Source organism: Trichomycterus rosablanca, chromosome 17 (genome assembly GCF_030014385.1).
Source record: "Trichomycterus rosablanca isolate fTriRos1 chromosome 17, fTriRos1.hap1, whole genome shotgun sequence".
Lineage (NCBI taxonomy): Eukaryota > Metazoa > Chordata > Actinopteri > Siluriformes > Trichomycteridae > Trichomycterus > Trichomycterus rosablanca.
This window is the reverse complement of record NC_086004.1, coordinates 2,720,557-2,737,549: the sequence shown is the minus strand read 5'-3', so window position 1 is coordinate 2,737,549 and position 16,993 is coordinate 2,720,557. Positions and strand designations below refer to the sequence as shown.

The following is a 16,993-nucleotide window of genomic DNA, read 5'->3' as shown; positions in this document are numbered from 1 at the left end:
AAAACTTTCATTCATATCTACATCCAGGACAAACTAGTCAGCTGTTTCAGCATCATCAAATAACCCATCCTACCAGCCGCACCACAAGACAGACACAGAGACAAAAGGCAAACTCTGCACAGAAAGGACCCGGACCACCCCACCTGGGGATCGAACCCAGGACCTTCTTGCTGTGAGGCGACAGTGCTACCCACCGAGCCACAGTGCTGCCCATAAAAGTCATTTAACTCCATTTAATGCATGCAGTTTATAGAGCTCCAATCTTTCTACAATGTCATTACTAAAAAATAATACACAATACAGACAAAAGTATTGAGACACCCTTCTTATTTTTTAATTCATATGTTTCATCCACAACAGTTGACAGGCTAAGATGTAATAAATCAGTTATATATAGGAAATTACACACTTTAAACTTTCTGTCTCAGTATTACTGTGCCATGATGAACAAAGCAAGCGCAATAAAGAAAGTCCATTGGTCTGGCCTCACCTCAGTAAACAGCTCTGGAATGAACTGGAACATCAGTTAAGGCTTTCTTTACCAACATCAATCAACATCAGCGCCCAGCCATACATGCACTGACACTATTTTGACTAAATGGGCACAAATTCCTACAGAATCTCACATATTCCACACAGTCTTGGTGTTGTTCTAGCTGAAAAGATCACATACAGGTCGCTCTGTTTTAATACAGCTCGTTTTTGAAATGGCTTGTCCATCAAACTCACGGTCATATCGTGTATATTATTCCTGAAGTTAGGAATTCTGCGAGACGATCCGCACTGGCAGTGGAGAACCTTCCTGCTTTAGCTCTCCGGCTATTTGCCCGTTGAGCCTGGCGGCGCCCCCCAGAGAGGAGCGAGTGAGTCTGCGCAGAGAGGTGGAGAGGGAAGGATAGAGGCTGATGATGGAGCCGCGGGACCAGTCCATGCGGGGGTAGACCCTCTTCAGTACGGCACGGCGGAACAGGATGTAGGCCCACGGATCCAGGATCTGGTTCCAGGTGGCGAAGCGGATGCAGAGCAGCAGGGAGGAGGCGTGGAGCTTCGACGCCGACAGCACCGTCTGTACAATAAACACCTGCGTGGAGAGATGGAGAGGGACACTTAGGACACGCAGAATGTTGGACCTTTCACCATACCGCCAAAAGTATGTGGACACCTGACCATGCTGGTTAGATATCCTATTCTAAAACCATGGACAGTAAAAATCTTTCCAGAAAATTTTCAGTGTGCCAGTGGGAATTTGTGCCTATTTATCTATCTAAAGAGTATTCGTGACGTCAGGTACTGAATGAGAAGACCTGACTCACTATTGGTTACAATTTGTCCTTAGTTGTTAATTAGCGTTTGGGTCAGGGGTCTGTACAGGCCAGTGATGTTCCTCAACACCAAACCTGTCAAACCAAATATTGATGGACCTCACTTTGTACAATGGGTGTGGCTTAAACACCTAAACTTAATCTCTAGGAGGGGTGTCCACATATTTATAGCCATACAGTGTAGAAGACACTCAAAGATATGAATTATTTTACATGACATGCAGGTCGATCTACAGAGAAACACATGCAAATGCAAATCACCAGCCAAGCATTCATGCACTCATTCTCCAGCACACAGGTACATCACAGTTTTGGACAGTGTTCGCACTCCTGAGGTATTTTGCCCATATTTGGGCAGGTAGATCATTCTATTTATGCATGAATCTGTTCACCAGACCAGGAAAGACATTTACAAAGAAGTGCCAGAACGTTTTAAGGTAGGAGAAACATCTCAGGGTTGATCAGCACTTAAGTGCAGACCTGCAGATTTCTGAGGGATTATGTGAGCTTTTCATCCGGGGCGGGTCAGTGCCAAAACACAGTCAGTTTTCCAGCACTAAATAGTGGACTGTTATGATGGTGCACTTCTAATAGTGTCATTAATATACAGTAGTACTGTGAGCCTACAGCATTTAATAAGCAAATGATTAAGAGTATGATGATGTGACTGTAAATTAGCAGTCAATTAGCTGACCTGTAAGCTACTATGGTGTATTTTGGGTAGTAATTAATAAAAACCTAAATTAGGGTGACCACATTTTGAGAACACTTGGCAGGATGGCGGCATGGGCCAGACGTACACCAGCACTGGGTGGAATGGGGGGATTTTATGTTATTCGTGACACCATGGCAATGTGTATAAAATATGGCTTTAAATATTTGATACAGTGGCACCTTGTAACTCAACGTCCCCTTAACTCAAAATCTTTGAAACTCAACGCACTTTGTTGAGAAATTTGTACCCTTAAACTCAACGTTTCCCTTAAATTCAATGTGTTCAGTTTATTTTTAAAAATGTATTTATTTAATTTCAAATTTACAATGAACAGTCGCTTTGTTCAGCGCTCGGCTTGAGCGTGGCAGCAAAACGACATCAAAGTGCGAATATGAGACGAATCTGCATTTGTGTGGAATAAGCATCAGATTCAGTCTAAAAGCTCCACATGTATCTGTGTTTATCTGGATTTTCCTCAGTGTTTCACTTTTAAACTTACAGCTCGTGTTAAGTGTTACAGCTCGATGTTCAGTGTTTAAGTGTCAAAAAACAACCCTGTTATTTTACATTAGTCTAAAATATATGCAGTTCCACGGGACCATGGACGCATTAACAGGTTTCCCAAACATCCTTATGGGAAAAATACCCTTAAACTCAGCACCTTGTAAACTCAACGCCAGTCCCAGAACCAAATGACGTTGAGTTTCAAGGTACCGCTGTATTTAAATGCATCTATAACCGTGCAACTATGTTATTAAGCTTAAATATATAAACAGCTACTTTACTCTAACAAGACATCTAACAAATGTGTTTATGGTCAGATAATCTTTCAATTCAGTGTTTAGCTCTAAACAAAAATAATAACAAATAAAATAGTCCATCAGTGGAGCTATTTCGACAGTCTGCATCTTCTGTTTTACCCAGTTTTTACCTGACGATCTCTTTCCTTTAGCTGCAGGTTTGTGTTTTTCTGTTTTATTGATGCCTTTTCTCCCAATTTAGTGTAGTCAATTTGTCTTCCGCTGCTGGGGGATCCGTGATTGCAGTCGAGGAGGGTATATTGCTGCTCACGCCTCCTCCGACCCGCATGCAGCCTTTAGCGGAGCCCTTTTTCACCCATGCATTCTGCACAAGCGCCTCTCTATCTGCTAATCAGGGTCTTAACACAGCGTTTGAAGACCACCCACATATACCGGGTATCCCTCCTTGCAGGCACTGCCAATTATGCCCGCTAGATGGCACCCAGCTGACCGATGGCAACGCCGAGCTTCAAACCGAGGAGTGTTGCTGGTGTGCTAGTGCAGTTTAGTGTTTTGCTGAACTCACACCTTTAACACTGACACGTACGTCAGCTTTGCAGGTCGTGCATTCTTCTTCCCGAGGACCCGATCGAGACAAAAACACAAGATTTCTTTCTGTAATTCGTCTGTGAATTTTCATTTGCACCTGGGCATTTTTAAGAGAGTACAATGCAGGATCTAAACAAACTACATATCCGAATCCCGGACATTTTTGGTGATTTAGAAATCCCAACCGGATGCATTTTTAGGGTCCAAAAAAGAGGACGCGTCAGGGAAAAAGAGGACGTATGGTCACCCTACCTAAACATGTGTTTATCTGAGATGAATGCAAGCTAGTTTATTAGCAGTTACATGCTAATTTGGCTAACGTAAACAATGGGCCGAGTACCAAACTGCATACTCATTTAGATGTTCACTAATGTAGTGAAGAACGTTATTAACATTATTAATTCATTTTAATAGTAACATATACAGTATTAAAATGACATTTTAATAAAAAGGGCACACAAAACACTTCAGCAGAACTCTTTTTCACCCTAGGCGCCTCTCTATCTGTTAATCAGGGTCCTTACACAGTGTTTGAAGACCCACCCACATAGTCTGGTCATCCCGTCCTACCACTGCCAATTATGCCCGCTAGATGGCGCCCAGCCGACCGGTGGCAATGCCGAGCAACGAACTGAAGACTCTTCAAAGTGAAGAGTTCAGAATCTCGGCGCTGGTGTGCCGCTGCGTCACCTGGTTAGCTGCAGTTTGGGGTTTGAAGACTGCATATTCGTTTAGATGTGACTTCTCATGTAGTGATGAACATTATTAACATTATTAATTAATTTTAATATATAAATATATAACATATTTTAATTAAAAAAAGCCACACAAAAATGCTCATCAACTGCACATGCTGAAGATTAGGAAACAAGCATTATGGGTTATGATTATGAATGATAGAGTATTATTTAAGATGTTAAGCACTACAGTCTACCGTAAAGCACTACAGCTAATTTAAAATGCTAGCAGCTAGCGTGCGGATTCAAAAATGCATCTGCAGCGTGTCTGATCTCAGTCCAGTTCAAACGGTTAACTCAGGAACGGGTGGATTCAGTGCTTAAACCGGATCAGGATCCGTCGTCTGGATCTACTCGCCTCAGTCTAGACTCCTGACAGAGGATGTAAATCCAGGGGTCACATATCTGATTGATGGTGGCCAATCGAAGACAAAACAGAATGAAATGCTGATCGACGACGCCGGTGGACAGAACGGTCTTCAGGATGTATATCTGTCCGGGGGAAACAGGGTTAGTCAGTGCCTGGAAAACGTCCACACATTTCCTGAAGGCTTCTGAGGTTAGCGGTGATGCTAACGGCAAAACAATCCGAGTTCACAAACGGTCCGGTCAGCAGTTTTACTTCCCAGCCACACAGACTGAAAAGTCAGAGGGCTACAGTGTTAGCCAAACAAAATAAATGTGATTAGACTGTGAGATATTACATCTGCAAACTGCCTTACATTTATAAATGTACTGTAGCTGTATTTTGACTAAAATTATTATTATTTAATGCATTTTTTCCCCTTTTTCCTTCGATTTTTAGTGCGTCCAATTTTTCCCCAATTGCGTTACACTTCCCCTCTACTGGTGCTGACCCCCGCCCCGATTGAGGAGAGCGAGACTGACACACGCCCCCTCCGACACGTGCGCAGTAGCCGACTGCATCTTTTCACCTGCACCAGGTGAGTTCATACGTGGATCAGCTTTGCGTACAGAGAGACACACCCTGACTATATTATTCCCGACTCTGTGCAGAGGTCGTAATTGCATCAGTTATGAGGTTCCTATCTGACTACTCCCTCCCTGGATGAACAACAGCCAAACGTTGTTCATGTAGCCGCCCAGACCAGCTGGATGGCAGAGCTGAGATGCGGTACAATGTATTCGAAATCTCAGCTCTGGTGTGCTAGTGTATTTTACCGCTGTGTCACCTGAGCGCCGACTAAAATTATTTGATAGTAAAAAATTAACTCTAAATTTGAACTATATCACTTAAAGCACTTTCCTGCAGTCTTTCTGTGGTTTCGTCTACAGCATATTCATATTTTACCCAGAAATCACTTTGTTTCCAAAAGGCTTTTTCATCAATCGCTTTATCCTGGTCAGGGTCGTGGTGGGTGAGGTTCCACCGGAAAGGCAGATACTGTCTTGAACAGGGTGCCAACCCATCGTAGGGCTTTAACACCGTCCCTCCTCATACATAGCACAGTCCAATCATGTCTGTGTAGACACCCGGCCGGCTGATAGTACAGCTGATATTGGTTACATTTATGACAGGACAGGTAGTTACTGGTTACACAAGATTCATTAATATCAAACACAGTCGTGGACAATTTTGTGTCTCTAGTTCACCTCACTTGCACGTCTTTGGACTGTGGGAGGAAACCCACACAGCCACGCTCCACCTGGGAATCGAACCCAAGACCTTCCTGCTGTGAGGCGACAGTGCTACCCACCAATCCAAGTGAAAAAAACGGTTTTAGAGACACTGAACTGTCCTTTATTATTATTTACTTAAAGAAATGCTTTGGGCGGCACGGTGGCTTGGTGGGTAGCACTGTCACCTCACAGAAAGAAGGTCCTGGGTTCGAATCCCAGGTGAAGCAGTCCGGGTCCTTTCTGTGTGGAGTTTGCATGTTCTCCCCGTGTCTGCGTGGGTTTCCTCCGGGTGCTCCGGTTTCCTCCCATAGTTCAAAAACATGCAGCCAGGCTAACTGGAGACACTGAATTGTCCTATAGGTACCCAGCTGCTAGGATGCATAAACCAGTGCTTTGTAGTGCCGGTCCCAAGCCCGGATAAATAGGGAGGGTCGTGTCAGGAAGGGCATCCGGCGTAAAAACTGTGACAAATCAATAATACGGATCACGATGTGCCGACGACCCCTAACGGGAGCAGCCGAGGAAATAGATAGATTTAAAGAAATGCTTCTAGTTTACGACTTCATATTCATTTTTGGTAGGAATACTTTGGACGACGGTAATGCATTGTGTATTTTGGGATTATGCAGCATTTTATATAAGCATGTCCATTTAAGTACACGCGTCTCCATGCTGTGTTTGTGTTGAACTTTTATATTTGATTACACATCACAGTTTGTCCTCTGAGACACGTAACACATGTTTGTTCGATTCATCGACCCTGAGCTGTTGTGTCTAAGGTCTTGGTTGGACATGCAGGGTGAAAGCCGTCTCTGTACAGGGTTGGAGGGTTGAACTTCCTGTGCTGTCTCCCACCAGAGACGTTTCCTCCAGCGCTGTCTTATCAGCACCCAACACGGTAATGTCACTGCACGTACTGAGCGCTGCGCATTTCCTGTACAAGGACTTCTAATGAGCCAAACTGTTACTGGGGAGTCAAAACTGTCAAAGCTGAGCATTAGTATCGTTGATTTAAAACGTTTTTCACTAAAACGTATATATTAAACTTATATATTTTTGTCTTATATACCATCCTCTGGTGGCCATACAAAAACATGGGTCCTGAGGGTCTGGGTTTGATCTTGACCTCCTGTGACTGTCTGTAAGGAGTTGTTCCTGTTCTCACTGTGTCCAAATTCTCACTGTTATTTCTCAACCTCCCAAAATCATGCCGAACGTGGACTGGCTGGTCCAAATCCCCCCTTTCTTGGGAGCTGGGGTGGCGCAATGGTAAAGCCTGCTAGCCCACCGGAGCTGACATCTCTAGCTCGCAAGTTAGAATCTCAGCTCTGCTAATGGCCGGCCGGGCGCCTACATGGACAATGACTGGCTGGTCCGTGGGAGAGGGGGCTGTAAGGATTCCTTAAACTGTTGCAATTGGCACCTGTACCTGCACCTCCTCTGTGCACGATATGGCTCTCAATATGAACCATAGTGTGCAGGTGAAAAGAAGTGGTCGGCTACTGCACATGTGTCGGAGGGGGACTGTGAAAAGAAGCGGTCGGCTACTGCACATGTGTCGGAGGGGGACTGTCCAGGGTCCACTAGTAGTGAGTGAGTACAATTGGTGAGTGTGTGTTGCCTTGTGATATGGACTGAGCACTGTCCAGTACCTAAAAGAAACACACACAACTCCTCACAGACAGTAAGCGGAGGCAAGACTTGGGTTCACAGGGCTGTGCAGCACCTACACTACCTGCTGTGTCTACACCACATGGCCAAAAGTATGTGGACACCTCACCATGAGCTTGTTGGTCATCCCATTTAAAAAAAAACAAATTATATCACAAACCCTGTCTTTATAGATTCTGCTTTGTGTACAGGGGCACAGTCATGATGGAACAGGAAAGAGCCTTCCCTAAACTGTTGCTGCAAAGTTAGAAGCATATACTGTAGTTTCCTTTATATAATTGATTCATTAAATAAATGAGAAGGGGTGTCCCAAGACTTTTGTCCATATAGTTTATTGGGCGTACTGTACTTGAGGGTGTTAAAATAAAACAATAATCAATATTAGTACCAGTCCAGGGTGTATTTCTGCCTTGTGTGTTGTTTTGGGTGGCGCCGGACCCACCACAACCCTGATCAGGATGAAGTAGTTGGTAAAACTGAATGAATAACATGATTAATTCATAAATAAATATTACAAGGACTCAAGGCTTCTAATGCACCTAACAAAGCAACCTACACTGTGGGCACACTTACCAACAGCGGGCACCAGCAGATAGATGCGATGACCATGATGAGGATGAGCTGCACCATCATCTCCACCTCGTAGTCCCTCCTCCTCTGGTTGGCATCCTGACCACAGCAGACCTTAAACAGGGTGACCACGCTGATCGTATTCAGAATGAACGACACAGCCAGAGACAGCAGCCCGACCAAAGAGAACACCAGGCAAAACGCCATATCCAGGGGCACCGAGCTGATGTTCAGGAAGCACCAGGAGCCGGGCACCTGAATATGGTAGCTACCCAGGCCAAGCAGAGGAAGCAGGCTGATACAGCCGGCGGTCACCCACACGCCCACGACCATGCCGCACGCCCTGCCGCTGGACATGCTCGTGGACCGGGCGAACGGGTGGTTGATGCCCACGAAGCGCTCGACAGCCATGGATGCACCCAGGAGCAGCGGGCATAACCCATAGAAGACCATGGACATGCCCATGAAGTTGCAAAAGTGGCAGTGCGGGTCCAGGCGCATCCAGTCGAAGCCGGTGATGCGGGAGGAGACCACGATGGAGCCGGTGACCAGCAGACCCATGAAGTCGGTCACCACCAGGCCGCACAGGAAGAGCAGGAAGGAGGAGCGCGAGCGGCTGTGCGTCCGCTGGAACGACTTCACCAGCACCACCAGGGCGAACAGGTTGGAGCTCAGACCCAGCACGCTGAACACGGCTGAGAAGTACGCCGAGGCGATGGTGTGGTTGAACTTGAACGGAGGTCTGTTGATGGAGAAGCAGATGCCAGTCGACTGGTTGAACTCTGCTGTGCTGGCATTGCTGCTGTAATGTTGGGATGTCATCATGGTGCCAAACTGGTTCCTTCTAATGTTCCTCCTAATGAAGCATCATGTGTAATGGCTTCATCTTGTAGTCCTTACTTCAGATCTGTCAAGCTAATCACAACACACAAGAATAATGAACAACTGGCAAATAGGATGCTCAGTAGTGTACGCTATACGGCCAAAAGTATGTGGATACCTCCCATGAGATTGCCGAACAATACACATTAATATGTATTTAGCCCTTTGGAGGCCAAATCAGCCCCAGTTTCTATGTGATTTTGTAAGGTGCCTGTGGGAATTTATGCCACTTTAGTCAAAAATGCATTGGTGAGGTCAAGAACTCACAGTTGAATATCCAATTCATTCCAAAAGTGTTAAATAAGCTTAAGGTGAAGGCTCAGCGTGCCCCATTGGAGTTCCTTTAATGAGCTAACGTTGTGCACAGGAGTACAGTCATGCTGTAGCAGAACAGGACCTTCCCTATACTGTTTGCACAAAGTTGGATACATTTATTTAGTTGTATATAATCTGTATATAAAAGTGCTCAGGTCTGCCAAGAGGGAGGGCTGGAGGGATTCCTCATGACTGCTGCGATTGCGACCTCTGCTGGCTGGTCGATTGCGCCTGCACAGAGACGGAGAATAATGGAGTTTAGTGTGTGACCCTCCGTACGCTATACTGATCCCTGTGTGAACCTGTCTCGTGCAGGTGAAAAGAAGCGGTTGGTAACTGCACGTGTCGGTGGGGGCATTAGTTAAGAATTAGCAACTGTAGCCTAGTGGTTAAGGTACTGGACTAGTAATCAGAAGGTTGCTGGTTCAAGCCCCACCACTGCCAGGTTGCAGCTGCTGGGCCCTTGAGCAAGGAACTTAACCCTCAATTGCTTAGATTGTATAACAGTACTGTAAGTCGCTTTGGATAAAGGCGCCTGCTAAATGCTGTAAGTATGGCCCTATGTGGCCAGAGTAGGAGTCCGCAGCATTCGAGGAGTGATACGACCAGGGGAATTGGATACGACTAGACTGAGAGAAAAAGGGAAAATGCCTAAATGAAATTAAATAATGCTGAATAATGTGAAGCAATGGACAGTAAACGACTTTACACAAACAGAAAAATCTAATCAGTGCAACAAAAAGTACTTTTAGTTAAAGATTTTAGTTAAAAAACCCCGATCAGGCACTTTCATGCACTCAAGTAATCTGATAAGGGTAAAGTTACAGCCCTACAGTCAATAATCAGATTTATCTGTTACTACATGATGTTTGGACCTCTCTGTCTACATTCCAACTCATCAACAAACCACTCGGACAAGTAAAAACCATTAAAATGCATGACGTGACCGCAAGTATGTGGACACATCAGTATGAGCTTGTTGGAAATCACATTGCACAACCGTGGGCATTGATATGTAGTTGCTGTTCCAATCTTTACTCTTCTGGGAAGGCTCGCTACAGGATTCCGGAATGTGTCATTGGGAATTTGTACCCATTTAGGTTGTTTGTGCCAGGTCAGGCTTACACCCAAAATTCCATTTCATTCCGAATGCGAATGGTTTGGTTGAGGTCAGGGTTTTGTACAGGCCACTGTAGTTCAACCACACCAAACTCATCCAACGCTCTGGAACACACGGCATTTCCTCAGCATTAGTAATGTTTACTTGCAGTGAAATGTTTATTTTGAGGATTCTTTTACGTAACCCATCCACTTCACTCCACTTTTCTTTATTCGGGGAGAGAAAATAAGTCTCGTCATCTGACGGCTTTCTGAAATGCCGTCTCAACAGTGGAAAGTTTACATTTCAGGCAGTCTGAGGATTACACGGTGTCTATTATTGGAACAAATACAAAAATACGAGGGTTCTTTTAAAAAGTTTTTGCACTTTTTAACTCTATTTATTAAGAATTTTAAAAACAAACTCCATCAGTTTTCTACATCGTCACCTTCCGATGCATTTTTCCAGCGTCGTACCAACTTTTTAATGCCATCAGCAAAATTTGTTTTTGGTTGAGCTCATAGCCACTGATGCGCCGCTGCTTTCACATCATCATCACATGAGAATCTTCTTCCCCTTAAAGCTTCTTTGAGCGTCCAAAAAGGTGGAAATCAGATGGAGCTAAATCCAGACTATAAGCGTCTCTCAGTCTCTCGGACACGACCGATTACTCCTCCACCTACTACACCCTCACAGCTTATAACCACAATATAAAAGTGCCGTACATGATGATTTTGAGCTTGTTTGACTGTAAACAGTGTTTTTGGTGGTTCTTGGATTACATCTCACAGACAGTGACAGTTTGGGATTTCATTCTTTGTATAAGAGACCGCTGTTCCATGTACTGTTTACTAAGTACAGTCCATTAGCTCTATATATATATATGGGCACAGAGATGTCATTCAAGGAATTTGGGGGCCATGCCACAGTATAAATAACATTATAGAACTGCATTATTAAGAATTTATCATTCAGATGTTCTCAAATCAGCCCCATTCAATACAAGCTCTTTACAATCTTGACCCTCTTACTTATTGAATTACTTCATGCCTGCACTCCATGACCCTTAGATCCTTAAGCCATGCATCTTTAAGCTATCTGTATCTCAGTTTCAACTCTGGTCAGTGAGAGAGGGGGGTGGGCATGGTCATTTGATATTATGGCTCCCAAAATCTGGAGAACATTACTGCAAAACCTTTCAAGCAAAAGTCTTCCAAATTGCAGCTAGTAATCTACCTTTCCATGCAGTCCTGTCCTCCTCATTCTAATCTGGTGTAGCTTTTGTGTGTATATATTCATTTGTATGTTCTAAATATATAAAGTGTCTTTGAGCTTAAGAAAAGTGCTGTCTAAAGTATATGAATTATTAATATTCTATTTTCAAATGACTGAACGCTTGCTTTTTTGGTTTAAGTTGTGCTCCAATCATTCAATCAGAAGAACTGAACAGTCACCGAAATCACTGAAACCCCACCCTGACTCCTACAAGCTGATATAAGATTTAAACATTGGCTGTTGTTTATAGGGTTAGGGGTAAAAAGTCAGATCATAAATCCTCATAACTGGTGCGACTGCGGCCCCTGCTGGCTGACTGATGGCGCCTGCACAGGGCTGAGGAATAATGCTGATGGGGGTGTGGCCCTTCATACACAGGGCCCTTCAAAGGTCAAGTGTATGAACTCGACTCGTGCAGGTGAAAAATGCAGTCTGTACTGACTGTACACGCCGGAGGGGGCGTATGTTAGTTGAGAGGCGTCCTCAGTCAGCGGTGAATGGTTGAATCAGTATAGAGGAGCATTCAGGGTAACTGGACACGACTAGATTAGGGGAAAAAATTGGGGGGGAAAATGATAAAATAAAAAAATAAAAAAACATCAACTGTATCTGCTAAAACTGTATCTAACAAATACAAAAACGGAGATTTGTCGGTGTTCTTCATCCCACTGGCATTCAGTATTTTGGGCAAATAGACGACTTGCGCAACCCAAGACAAACAATCCCAGCTGAGAGGTGAGTAACAAACACATGTCTTTTATTTTTAGGAAATGTACGATGCCACGTTTTAGTAACTCTTGAGTTCTCATGAGCACATCTACAGTGCATTAGCAGTACACTACATGATGAGTCGAACCCAAATGATTTCCCTAAGTAGTAACTAATGACTTAGACGGCCAAACGCTGCACATAAGGTCCGACAGGGAGCCGTTTAGGATGGATTTGGAGTTGCTCTGAATATAAAGACTCCCTTTATTAAGAAAAAGTAGATTTTAAAGTCCCCCTAGGAGCAACTAGCATTAGTACTTGTCCCTACATCTCATTATGAGTAAATCGTGGGGATTTTACAGCAATCTGCACTTTATTACTATTATTATTATTAGACTGTAAGCACAACCAAACAAAAATCCATTCCAGTCTCTTCTAATAATAATAGAACTGCAGACACTTGCATATTCTTCATAGTAAATTATTTGCAATCACTGAAAACATGATTTAACTCAACAGAGACACAAAATGATGTTAAAACTTAGTTATATTTAGTTAAGAAACAACATTATCCAACATTTATATATCCCTGTAAAAACAGCAGCTGCTTTCTTAACTTAAAAACTGGATCCATCATCTTTACTAACAATAACTGCAACTAAAACCTTTCTATGATTAGATTGTACGTCTTCAACACCACCGTTGAGAAAATGTAGCTGTCTCTTCTTGGCAGAAAGCATTAAATCAGACACACTGCAAGGCTTTCAGGCATGAAGTGCCTGTCATGTCTCTGCAATCAAGGTGGGATTTTTGTTTGTTTGTTTTCCTGAAATGCTAATGCCTCCGTACTAACGTTTTTCTTAGTTAGCATAATGATGTCTGAGGTTCCTTATACATATTTATGGGCTCTCTTGTAACTTGTAAATCGGTTTCAGCTGCCATCCACTGCCGTCTGAATTAGTTTTAACCAATGGTTTAAGTTTTCTCCATTTAGAGACAACAACTTTTTCTTAAAATAGTGATATTATTTCTGTAAAAACTTTAAGATAACGTCTTGTCCTTGATGGTAAAGTTTATTCTTCTACAGGGATGCTGAGATGAATATTGCGTTCGTTTAGCTAAATTCATTCAGGTAAATCTGTTGATTGGGTAACCAGTAAGGACTTCCATTCACAATAATAGTTTGTGTGTTGGATATATGTGTTTCTTAGATAAATATAATGACATTTTAATCCTGTGTTTTGACTGCACGTCTCCATCATGCAGTGGCGTAACTAGGAGCTCATGGGCCCCAGTGCAAAAAGAAATTTTGGGCCCACTCAACAAATGTCATTATATATATCTGTAATCTACAGTATATATCTATAATGTCATTATGGAATCTGTTTTATATATATAATATAATATAATGTTTTATTTATCCATATATATCAGTGTTTGCTATATATTTCCTGTTTGCCTTGCCATAATACACGCATAATACGTGCAGCCTATGGGGGGGCAGTGAGGTGGGTGGTTGAGTTCATGTCCTGGAGGGGCCTCTCTCTGCCATGGGCCCCAGTGCACCTGCCCCCCTTGCCCCTCCTGTAGTTACGCAACTGCCATCATGTAATAATTCATTTATTGTTCGTTTTACCACCGCAATATCCTGTTCAGGGTCGCAGTGGGTCCGATTCACTGGCACAAAAGGCGGGAGTAAGATATCATGTATTGCTTGAGGATCTGAAAAAAAGACTGTAGCCATGAATTTAACATTGGAGGGACCAAATCTACTGGGATGGGGAACGGGGGTGCCCTTCAATTTTAAGACATTCCTGCCATAATCAACAGATTATAGGACCACTGACGAATCCCAACATTACACAAAGCTTGTGAATGGAATTTTTTACATCATTATATTGTGGGGTACATTTTGAGCATAGCTAAATATTGGGGAAGGGGGTGGATGTGTGAGTTTGTGTTCAGTGTGACTAACTAACATGCAATAACAGAGACAATCAGAAAGATTCTTACGTCAGAACACAGAGGAGCTTTCTGAGGCAAAATGAACGATTGGATCCATAAAGAACTCTGAAGGAACCGTTTCTAAAATGAGTTTGAAGACATGTGGTCTTCAGTTTGAGTAAAGATTAAAAAGATCAAACAGCCACTTTAGGACTAGAAAACAAATCTAAAAAACGAAAGTAATCAAACAAAAAACAAGACAAATACGAGCCTCCACACAAAAAATACATTTACATTAAACTATTCTACATCAACATGTTACTGACTGAAGTTAGGAGCTGATGTTCTTCATGATCTGCCAGCTTCATGGCTGTACATATACAGGTTATAATCATTCATAATGTCACAGACAGACTTACTAATGTAAACCTGCAGATCGCAACTGTCGGATTTTATAGAAAGTCAGAAGATCTTCGTGTTAATAATGAAGTTATAAAGTTCTGTACAGAACATAAATAAAAGTATTGCATTTTCTCTTTTCTTGACTAGATGTCCAATTAAAAAGTAAAAAGAACCAAGAGATCAGGATTATTGTTACCTCTTAAAATATCAGCAGATGTTTCTTCTCCCAGACTGCATTAGTTTAGTGGAGCTGAACCTCCTCATCCTCTCTGAGTCGGTGGAGTCTGTCTGAGTCTGAGCTGCTTCTCTGTAACGCTGTACGGCTTATAAACGGTGTATGGGAGGCCAAAGAGGTCATAACACACACACACACACACACACACACACACACACACACACACACACACACACACACACACACACACACACACACACACACACACACACACACACACACAAATGTTTTTTCGTCTGTGAAAATTATCCGAGCAGTTCTAGCTGAGCGGTTAAAGTACTGGACTAGTAATCAAGACGTCGCTGGTTCAAGCCCCATCACTGCCAGGTTACCACTGTTGGGCCCTTGAGCAAGGCCCTTAACTCTCAATTGCTTAGACAATATACAGTCATAGTACTGCAAGTCGCTTTGGATAAAAGAATGCTGCTAAATGCTTAAAACATGAACATAATGTAAACGTAGAAGAGGTCACATTTGCAATGGCAACAAGCAGGAACCTGGTCAACTTTCCTCCCTCAGGCACACGACCATGTTATATCACAGCATAGACCACAGTGCCACCCTTAATGCTTTTTCTGGTGATGTAACACAAGTCAAGTCAAGTCAAGTCAATTTTATTTGAATAGCGCTTTTTACAATAGACATTGTCTCAGAGCAACTTTACAGACTCCAGGACCAACAGACCAAAAACCCCTGTTGAGCAAGCAGAGGGCGACAGTGGCAAGGAAAAACTTCCTTAACATTACAGGCAGAAACCTTGAGAGGAACCAGACCCAGCAGGGGTCTAATATACCTTTAGAAAAGTATATTTACTATATTAACTATATTTAAATGTTACCAAAGCTTATACGTTATTTATTCTGATTTATACAATATTTATTAAGATTACATATCTTTAAAAATTTTTTGTAATATGGAGGTATTCTGCTGTATAGAACAGATCATTCTTTCTTTATTGACTGTTTTGTACAGCCCCCCCCCCCACCTTTTTCCTGCCAATCCCCCTACTGCATTCCTCTTGCCCCACACTTGGCCAAGGAGTGTTGAGACATCTTTTCAGAGTCTCACAGAGGGCCGTATCACAAATGGAGAGACACACTACGCACTATATAATTCATCCACCACTAGTGTAGGCACCCTGACCAGACACCAGAGGTCGCACTTGTAGAGCAGCATTAAAGAAATCTTCTTTATACTATTGCCACAACATTGGATTAACATAATTATTACATTTTAAATAAGAAATAGAATAGAAAAATTAGTTTGTGTGCTCACAGTTAGTGTGAATTTTATACACACGGTTTAAAGATGTATTCAGTGTGGCATTACATGTGGAATTAAATGCTTTTTAGTGTATAAATACTAACGTTTTTGATCTGATTGGCCTCCCATAGGTTCTGATAAAGAGGTATGGGGGGAGCTTTGGACAGAACTTTTAGTAAGTCTGCACTATGCTGGGGGAGTGTGTGGACACTGTGGTAAAGAGCTTTGTTCTGAAACTCTCAGTTTACATACAAATAACCGCTAAAACATAATATAATCAAAACAGGATGATTTATGAGTGTCGTGCAGTCATTTGCGGCTGTTGGTCACTCTGCTATTTGGCTATTTCTTAATTTTAAATGAGATTAAATTGGTTCTGGGAAATATTGCCATCAATGCTTTTTAATAATGCATAACACTAACACGCACTCATCAACAAACCACTGTTGCACTGTGGTCCAAACAGCTTTATGTAAGATCACATTACCACCATCAGTAGAACAAACAGTACAGACCAAAATGAAATGCACACGTTTGAGTTACATAAAATACATGGTCTGACCCTCCTAATTAATACTTGTACCCCCCAAAAAAGAGGTAAAACCACAATTTGCGGGTTGTTAGTTAGATAATATATAAAGTTGCCGCATCGAGTTGGTACTTTATAATTCGCACCCTGATAACAATATTCACTTGTTTTAAAAATATGTAAGAAGGTGGTACGGTGCCTTGGTGGGTAGCACTGTCACCTCACAGCAAGAAGGTCCTGGGTTTGATTCCCAGGTGAAGCGGTCCGGGTCCTTTCTGTGTGGAGTTTGCATGTTCTCCCCGTGACTGTGTGGGTTTCCTCCAGGAGCTCAGTCTT

The 16,993-nt window shown here is 42.8% G+C and overlaps 1 protein-coding gene across 2 annotated transcripts; it reads right to left on the bottom strand.

Annotated features, from left to right (window-relative positions):
• Nucleotides 1-310: 310 nt before the first annotated feature.
• On the bottom strand, nucleotides 311-14,915 carry tbxa2r (thromboxane A2 receptor). Of its 2 annotated transcripts, XM_063013076.1 has the most exons (4): nucleotides 14,827-14,915; nucleotides 8,009-8,920; nucleotides 4,482-4,615; nucleotides 868-1,081 (listed from the first exon to the last, which is right to left on the bottom strand). In XM_063013076.1, the coding sequence occupies exons 2-4, from the start codon at nucleotides 8,828-8,830 to the stop codon at nucleotides 949-951; spliced, it is 1,089 nt and encodes a 362-aa protein (XP_062869146.1). In that variant the 5' UTR covers nucleotides 8,831-8,920; nucleotides 14,827-14,915; the 3' UTR covers nucleotides 868-948. The 2 variants fall into 2 exon arrangements, with proteins under 2 accessions (XP_062869148.1, XP_062869146.1); XM_063013078.1 differs by lacking the exon at nucleotides 4,482-4,615 and having other exon boundaries at nucleotides 311-1,081.
• Between the last annotated feature and the right edge of the window lie 2,078 nt (nucleotides 14,916-16,993).

What these genes read in the sequence shown, in the direction of transcription:
- tbxa2r (XM_063013078.1), bottom strand. Translation starts at nt 8,830, where the DNA reads ATGATGACATCCCAACATTACAGCAGCAATGCCAGCACAGCAGAGTTC. An exon ending in TCTGCTGGTGCCCGCTGTTG is followed by an intron (nt 1,082 to 8,008) that starts GTAAGTGTGCCC and finishes CTCTCCACGCAG; the next exon opens with GTGTTTATTGTACAGACGGT.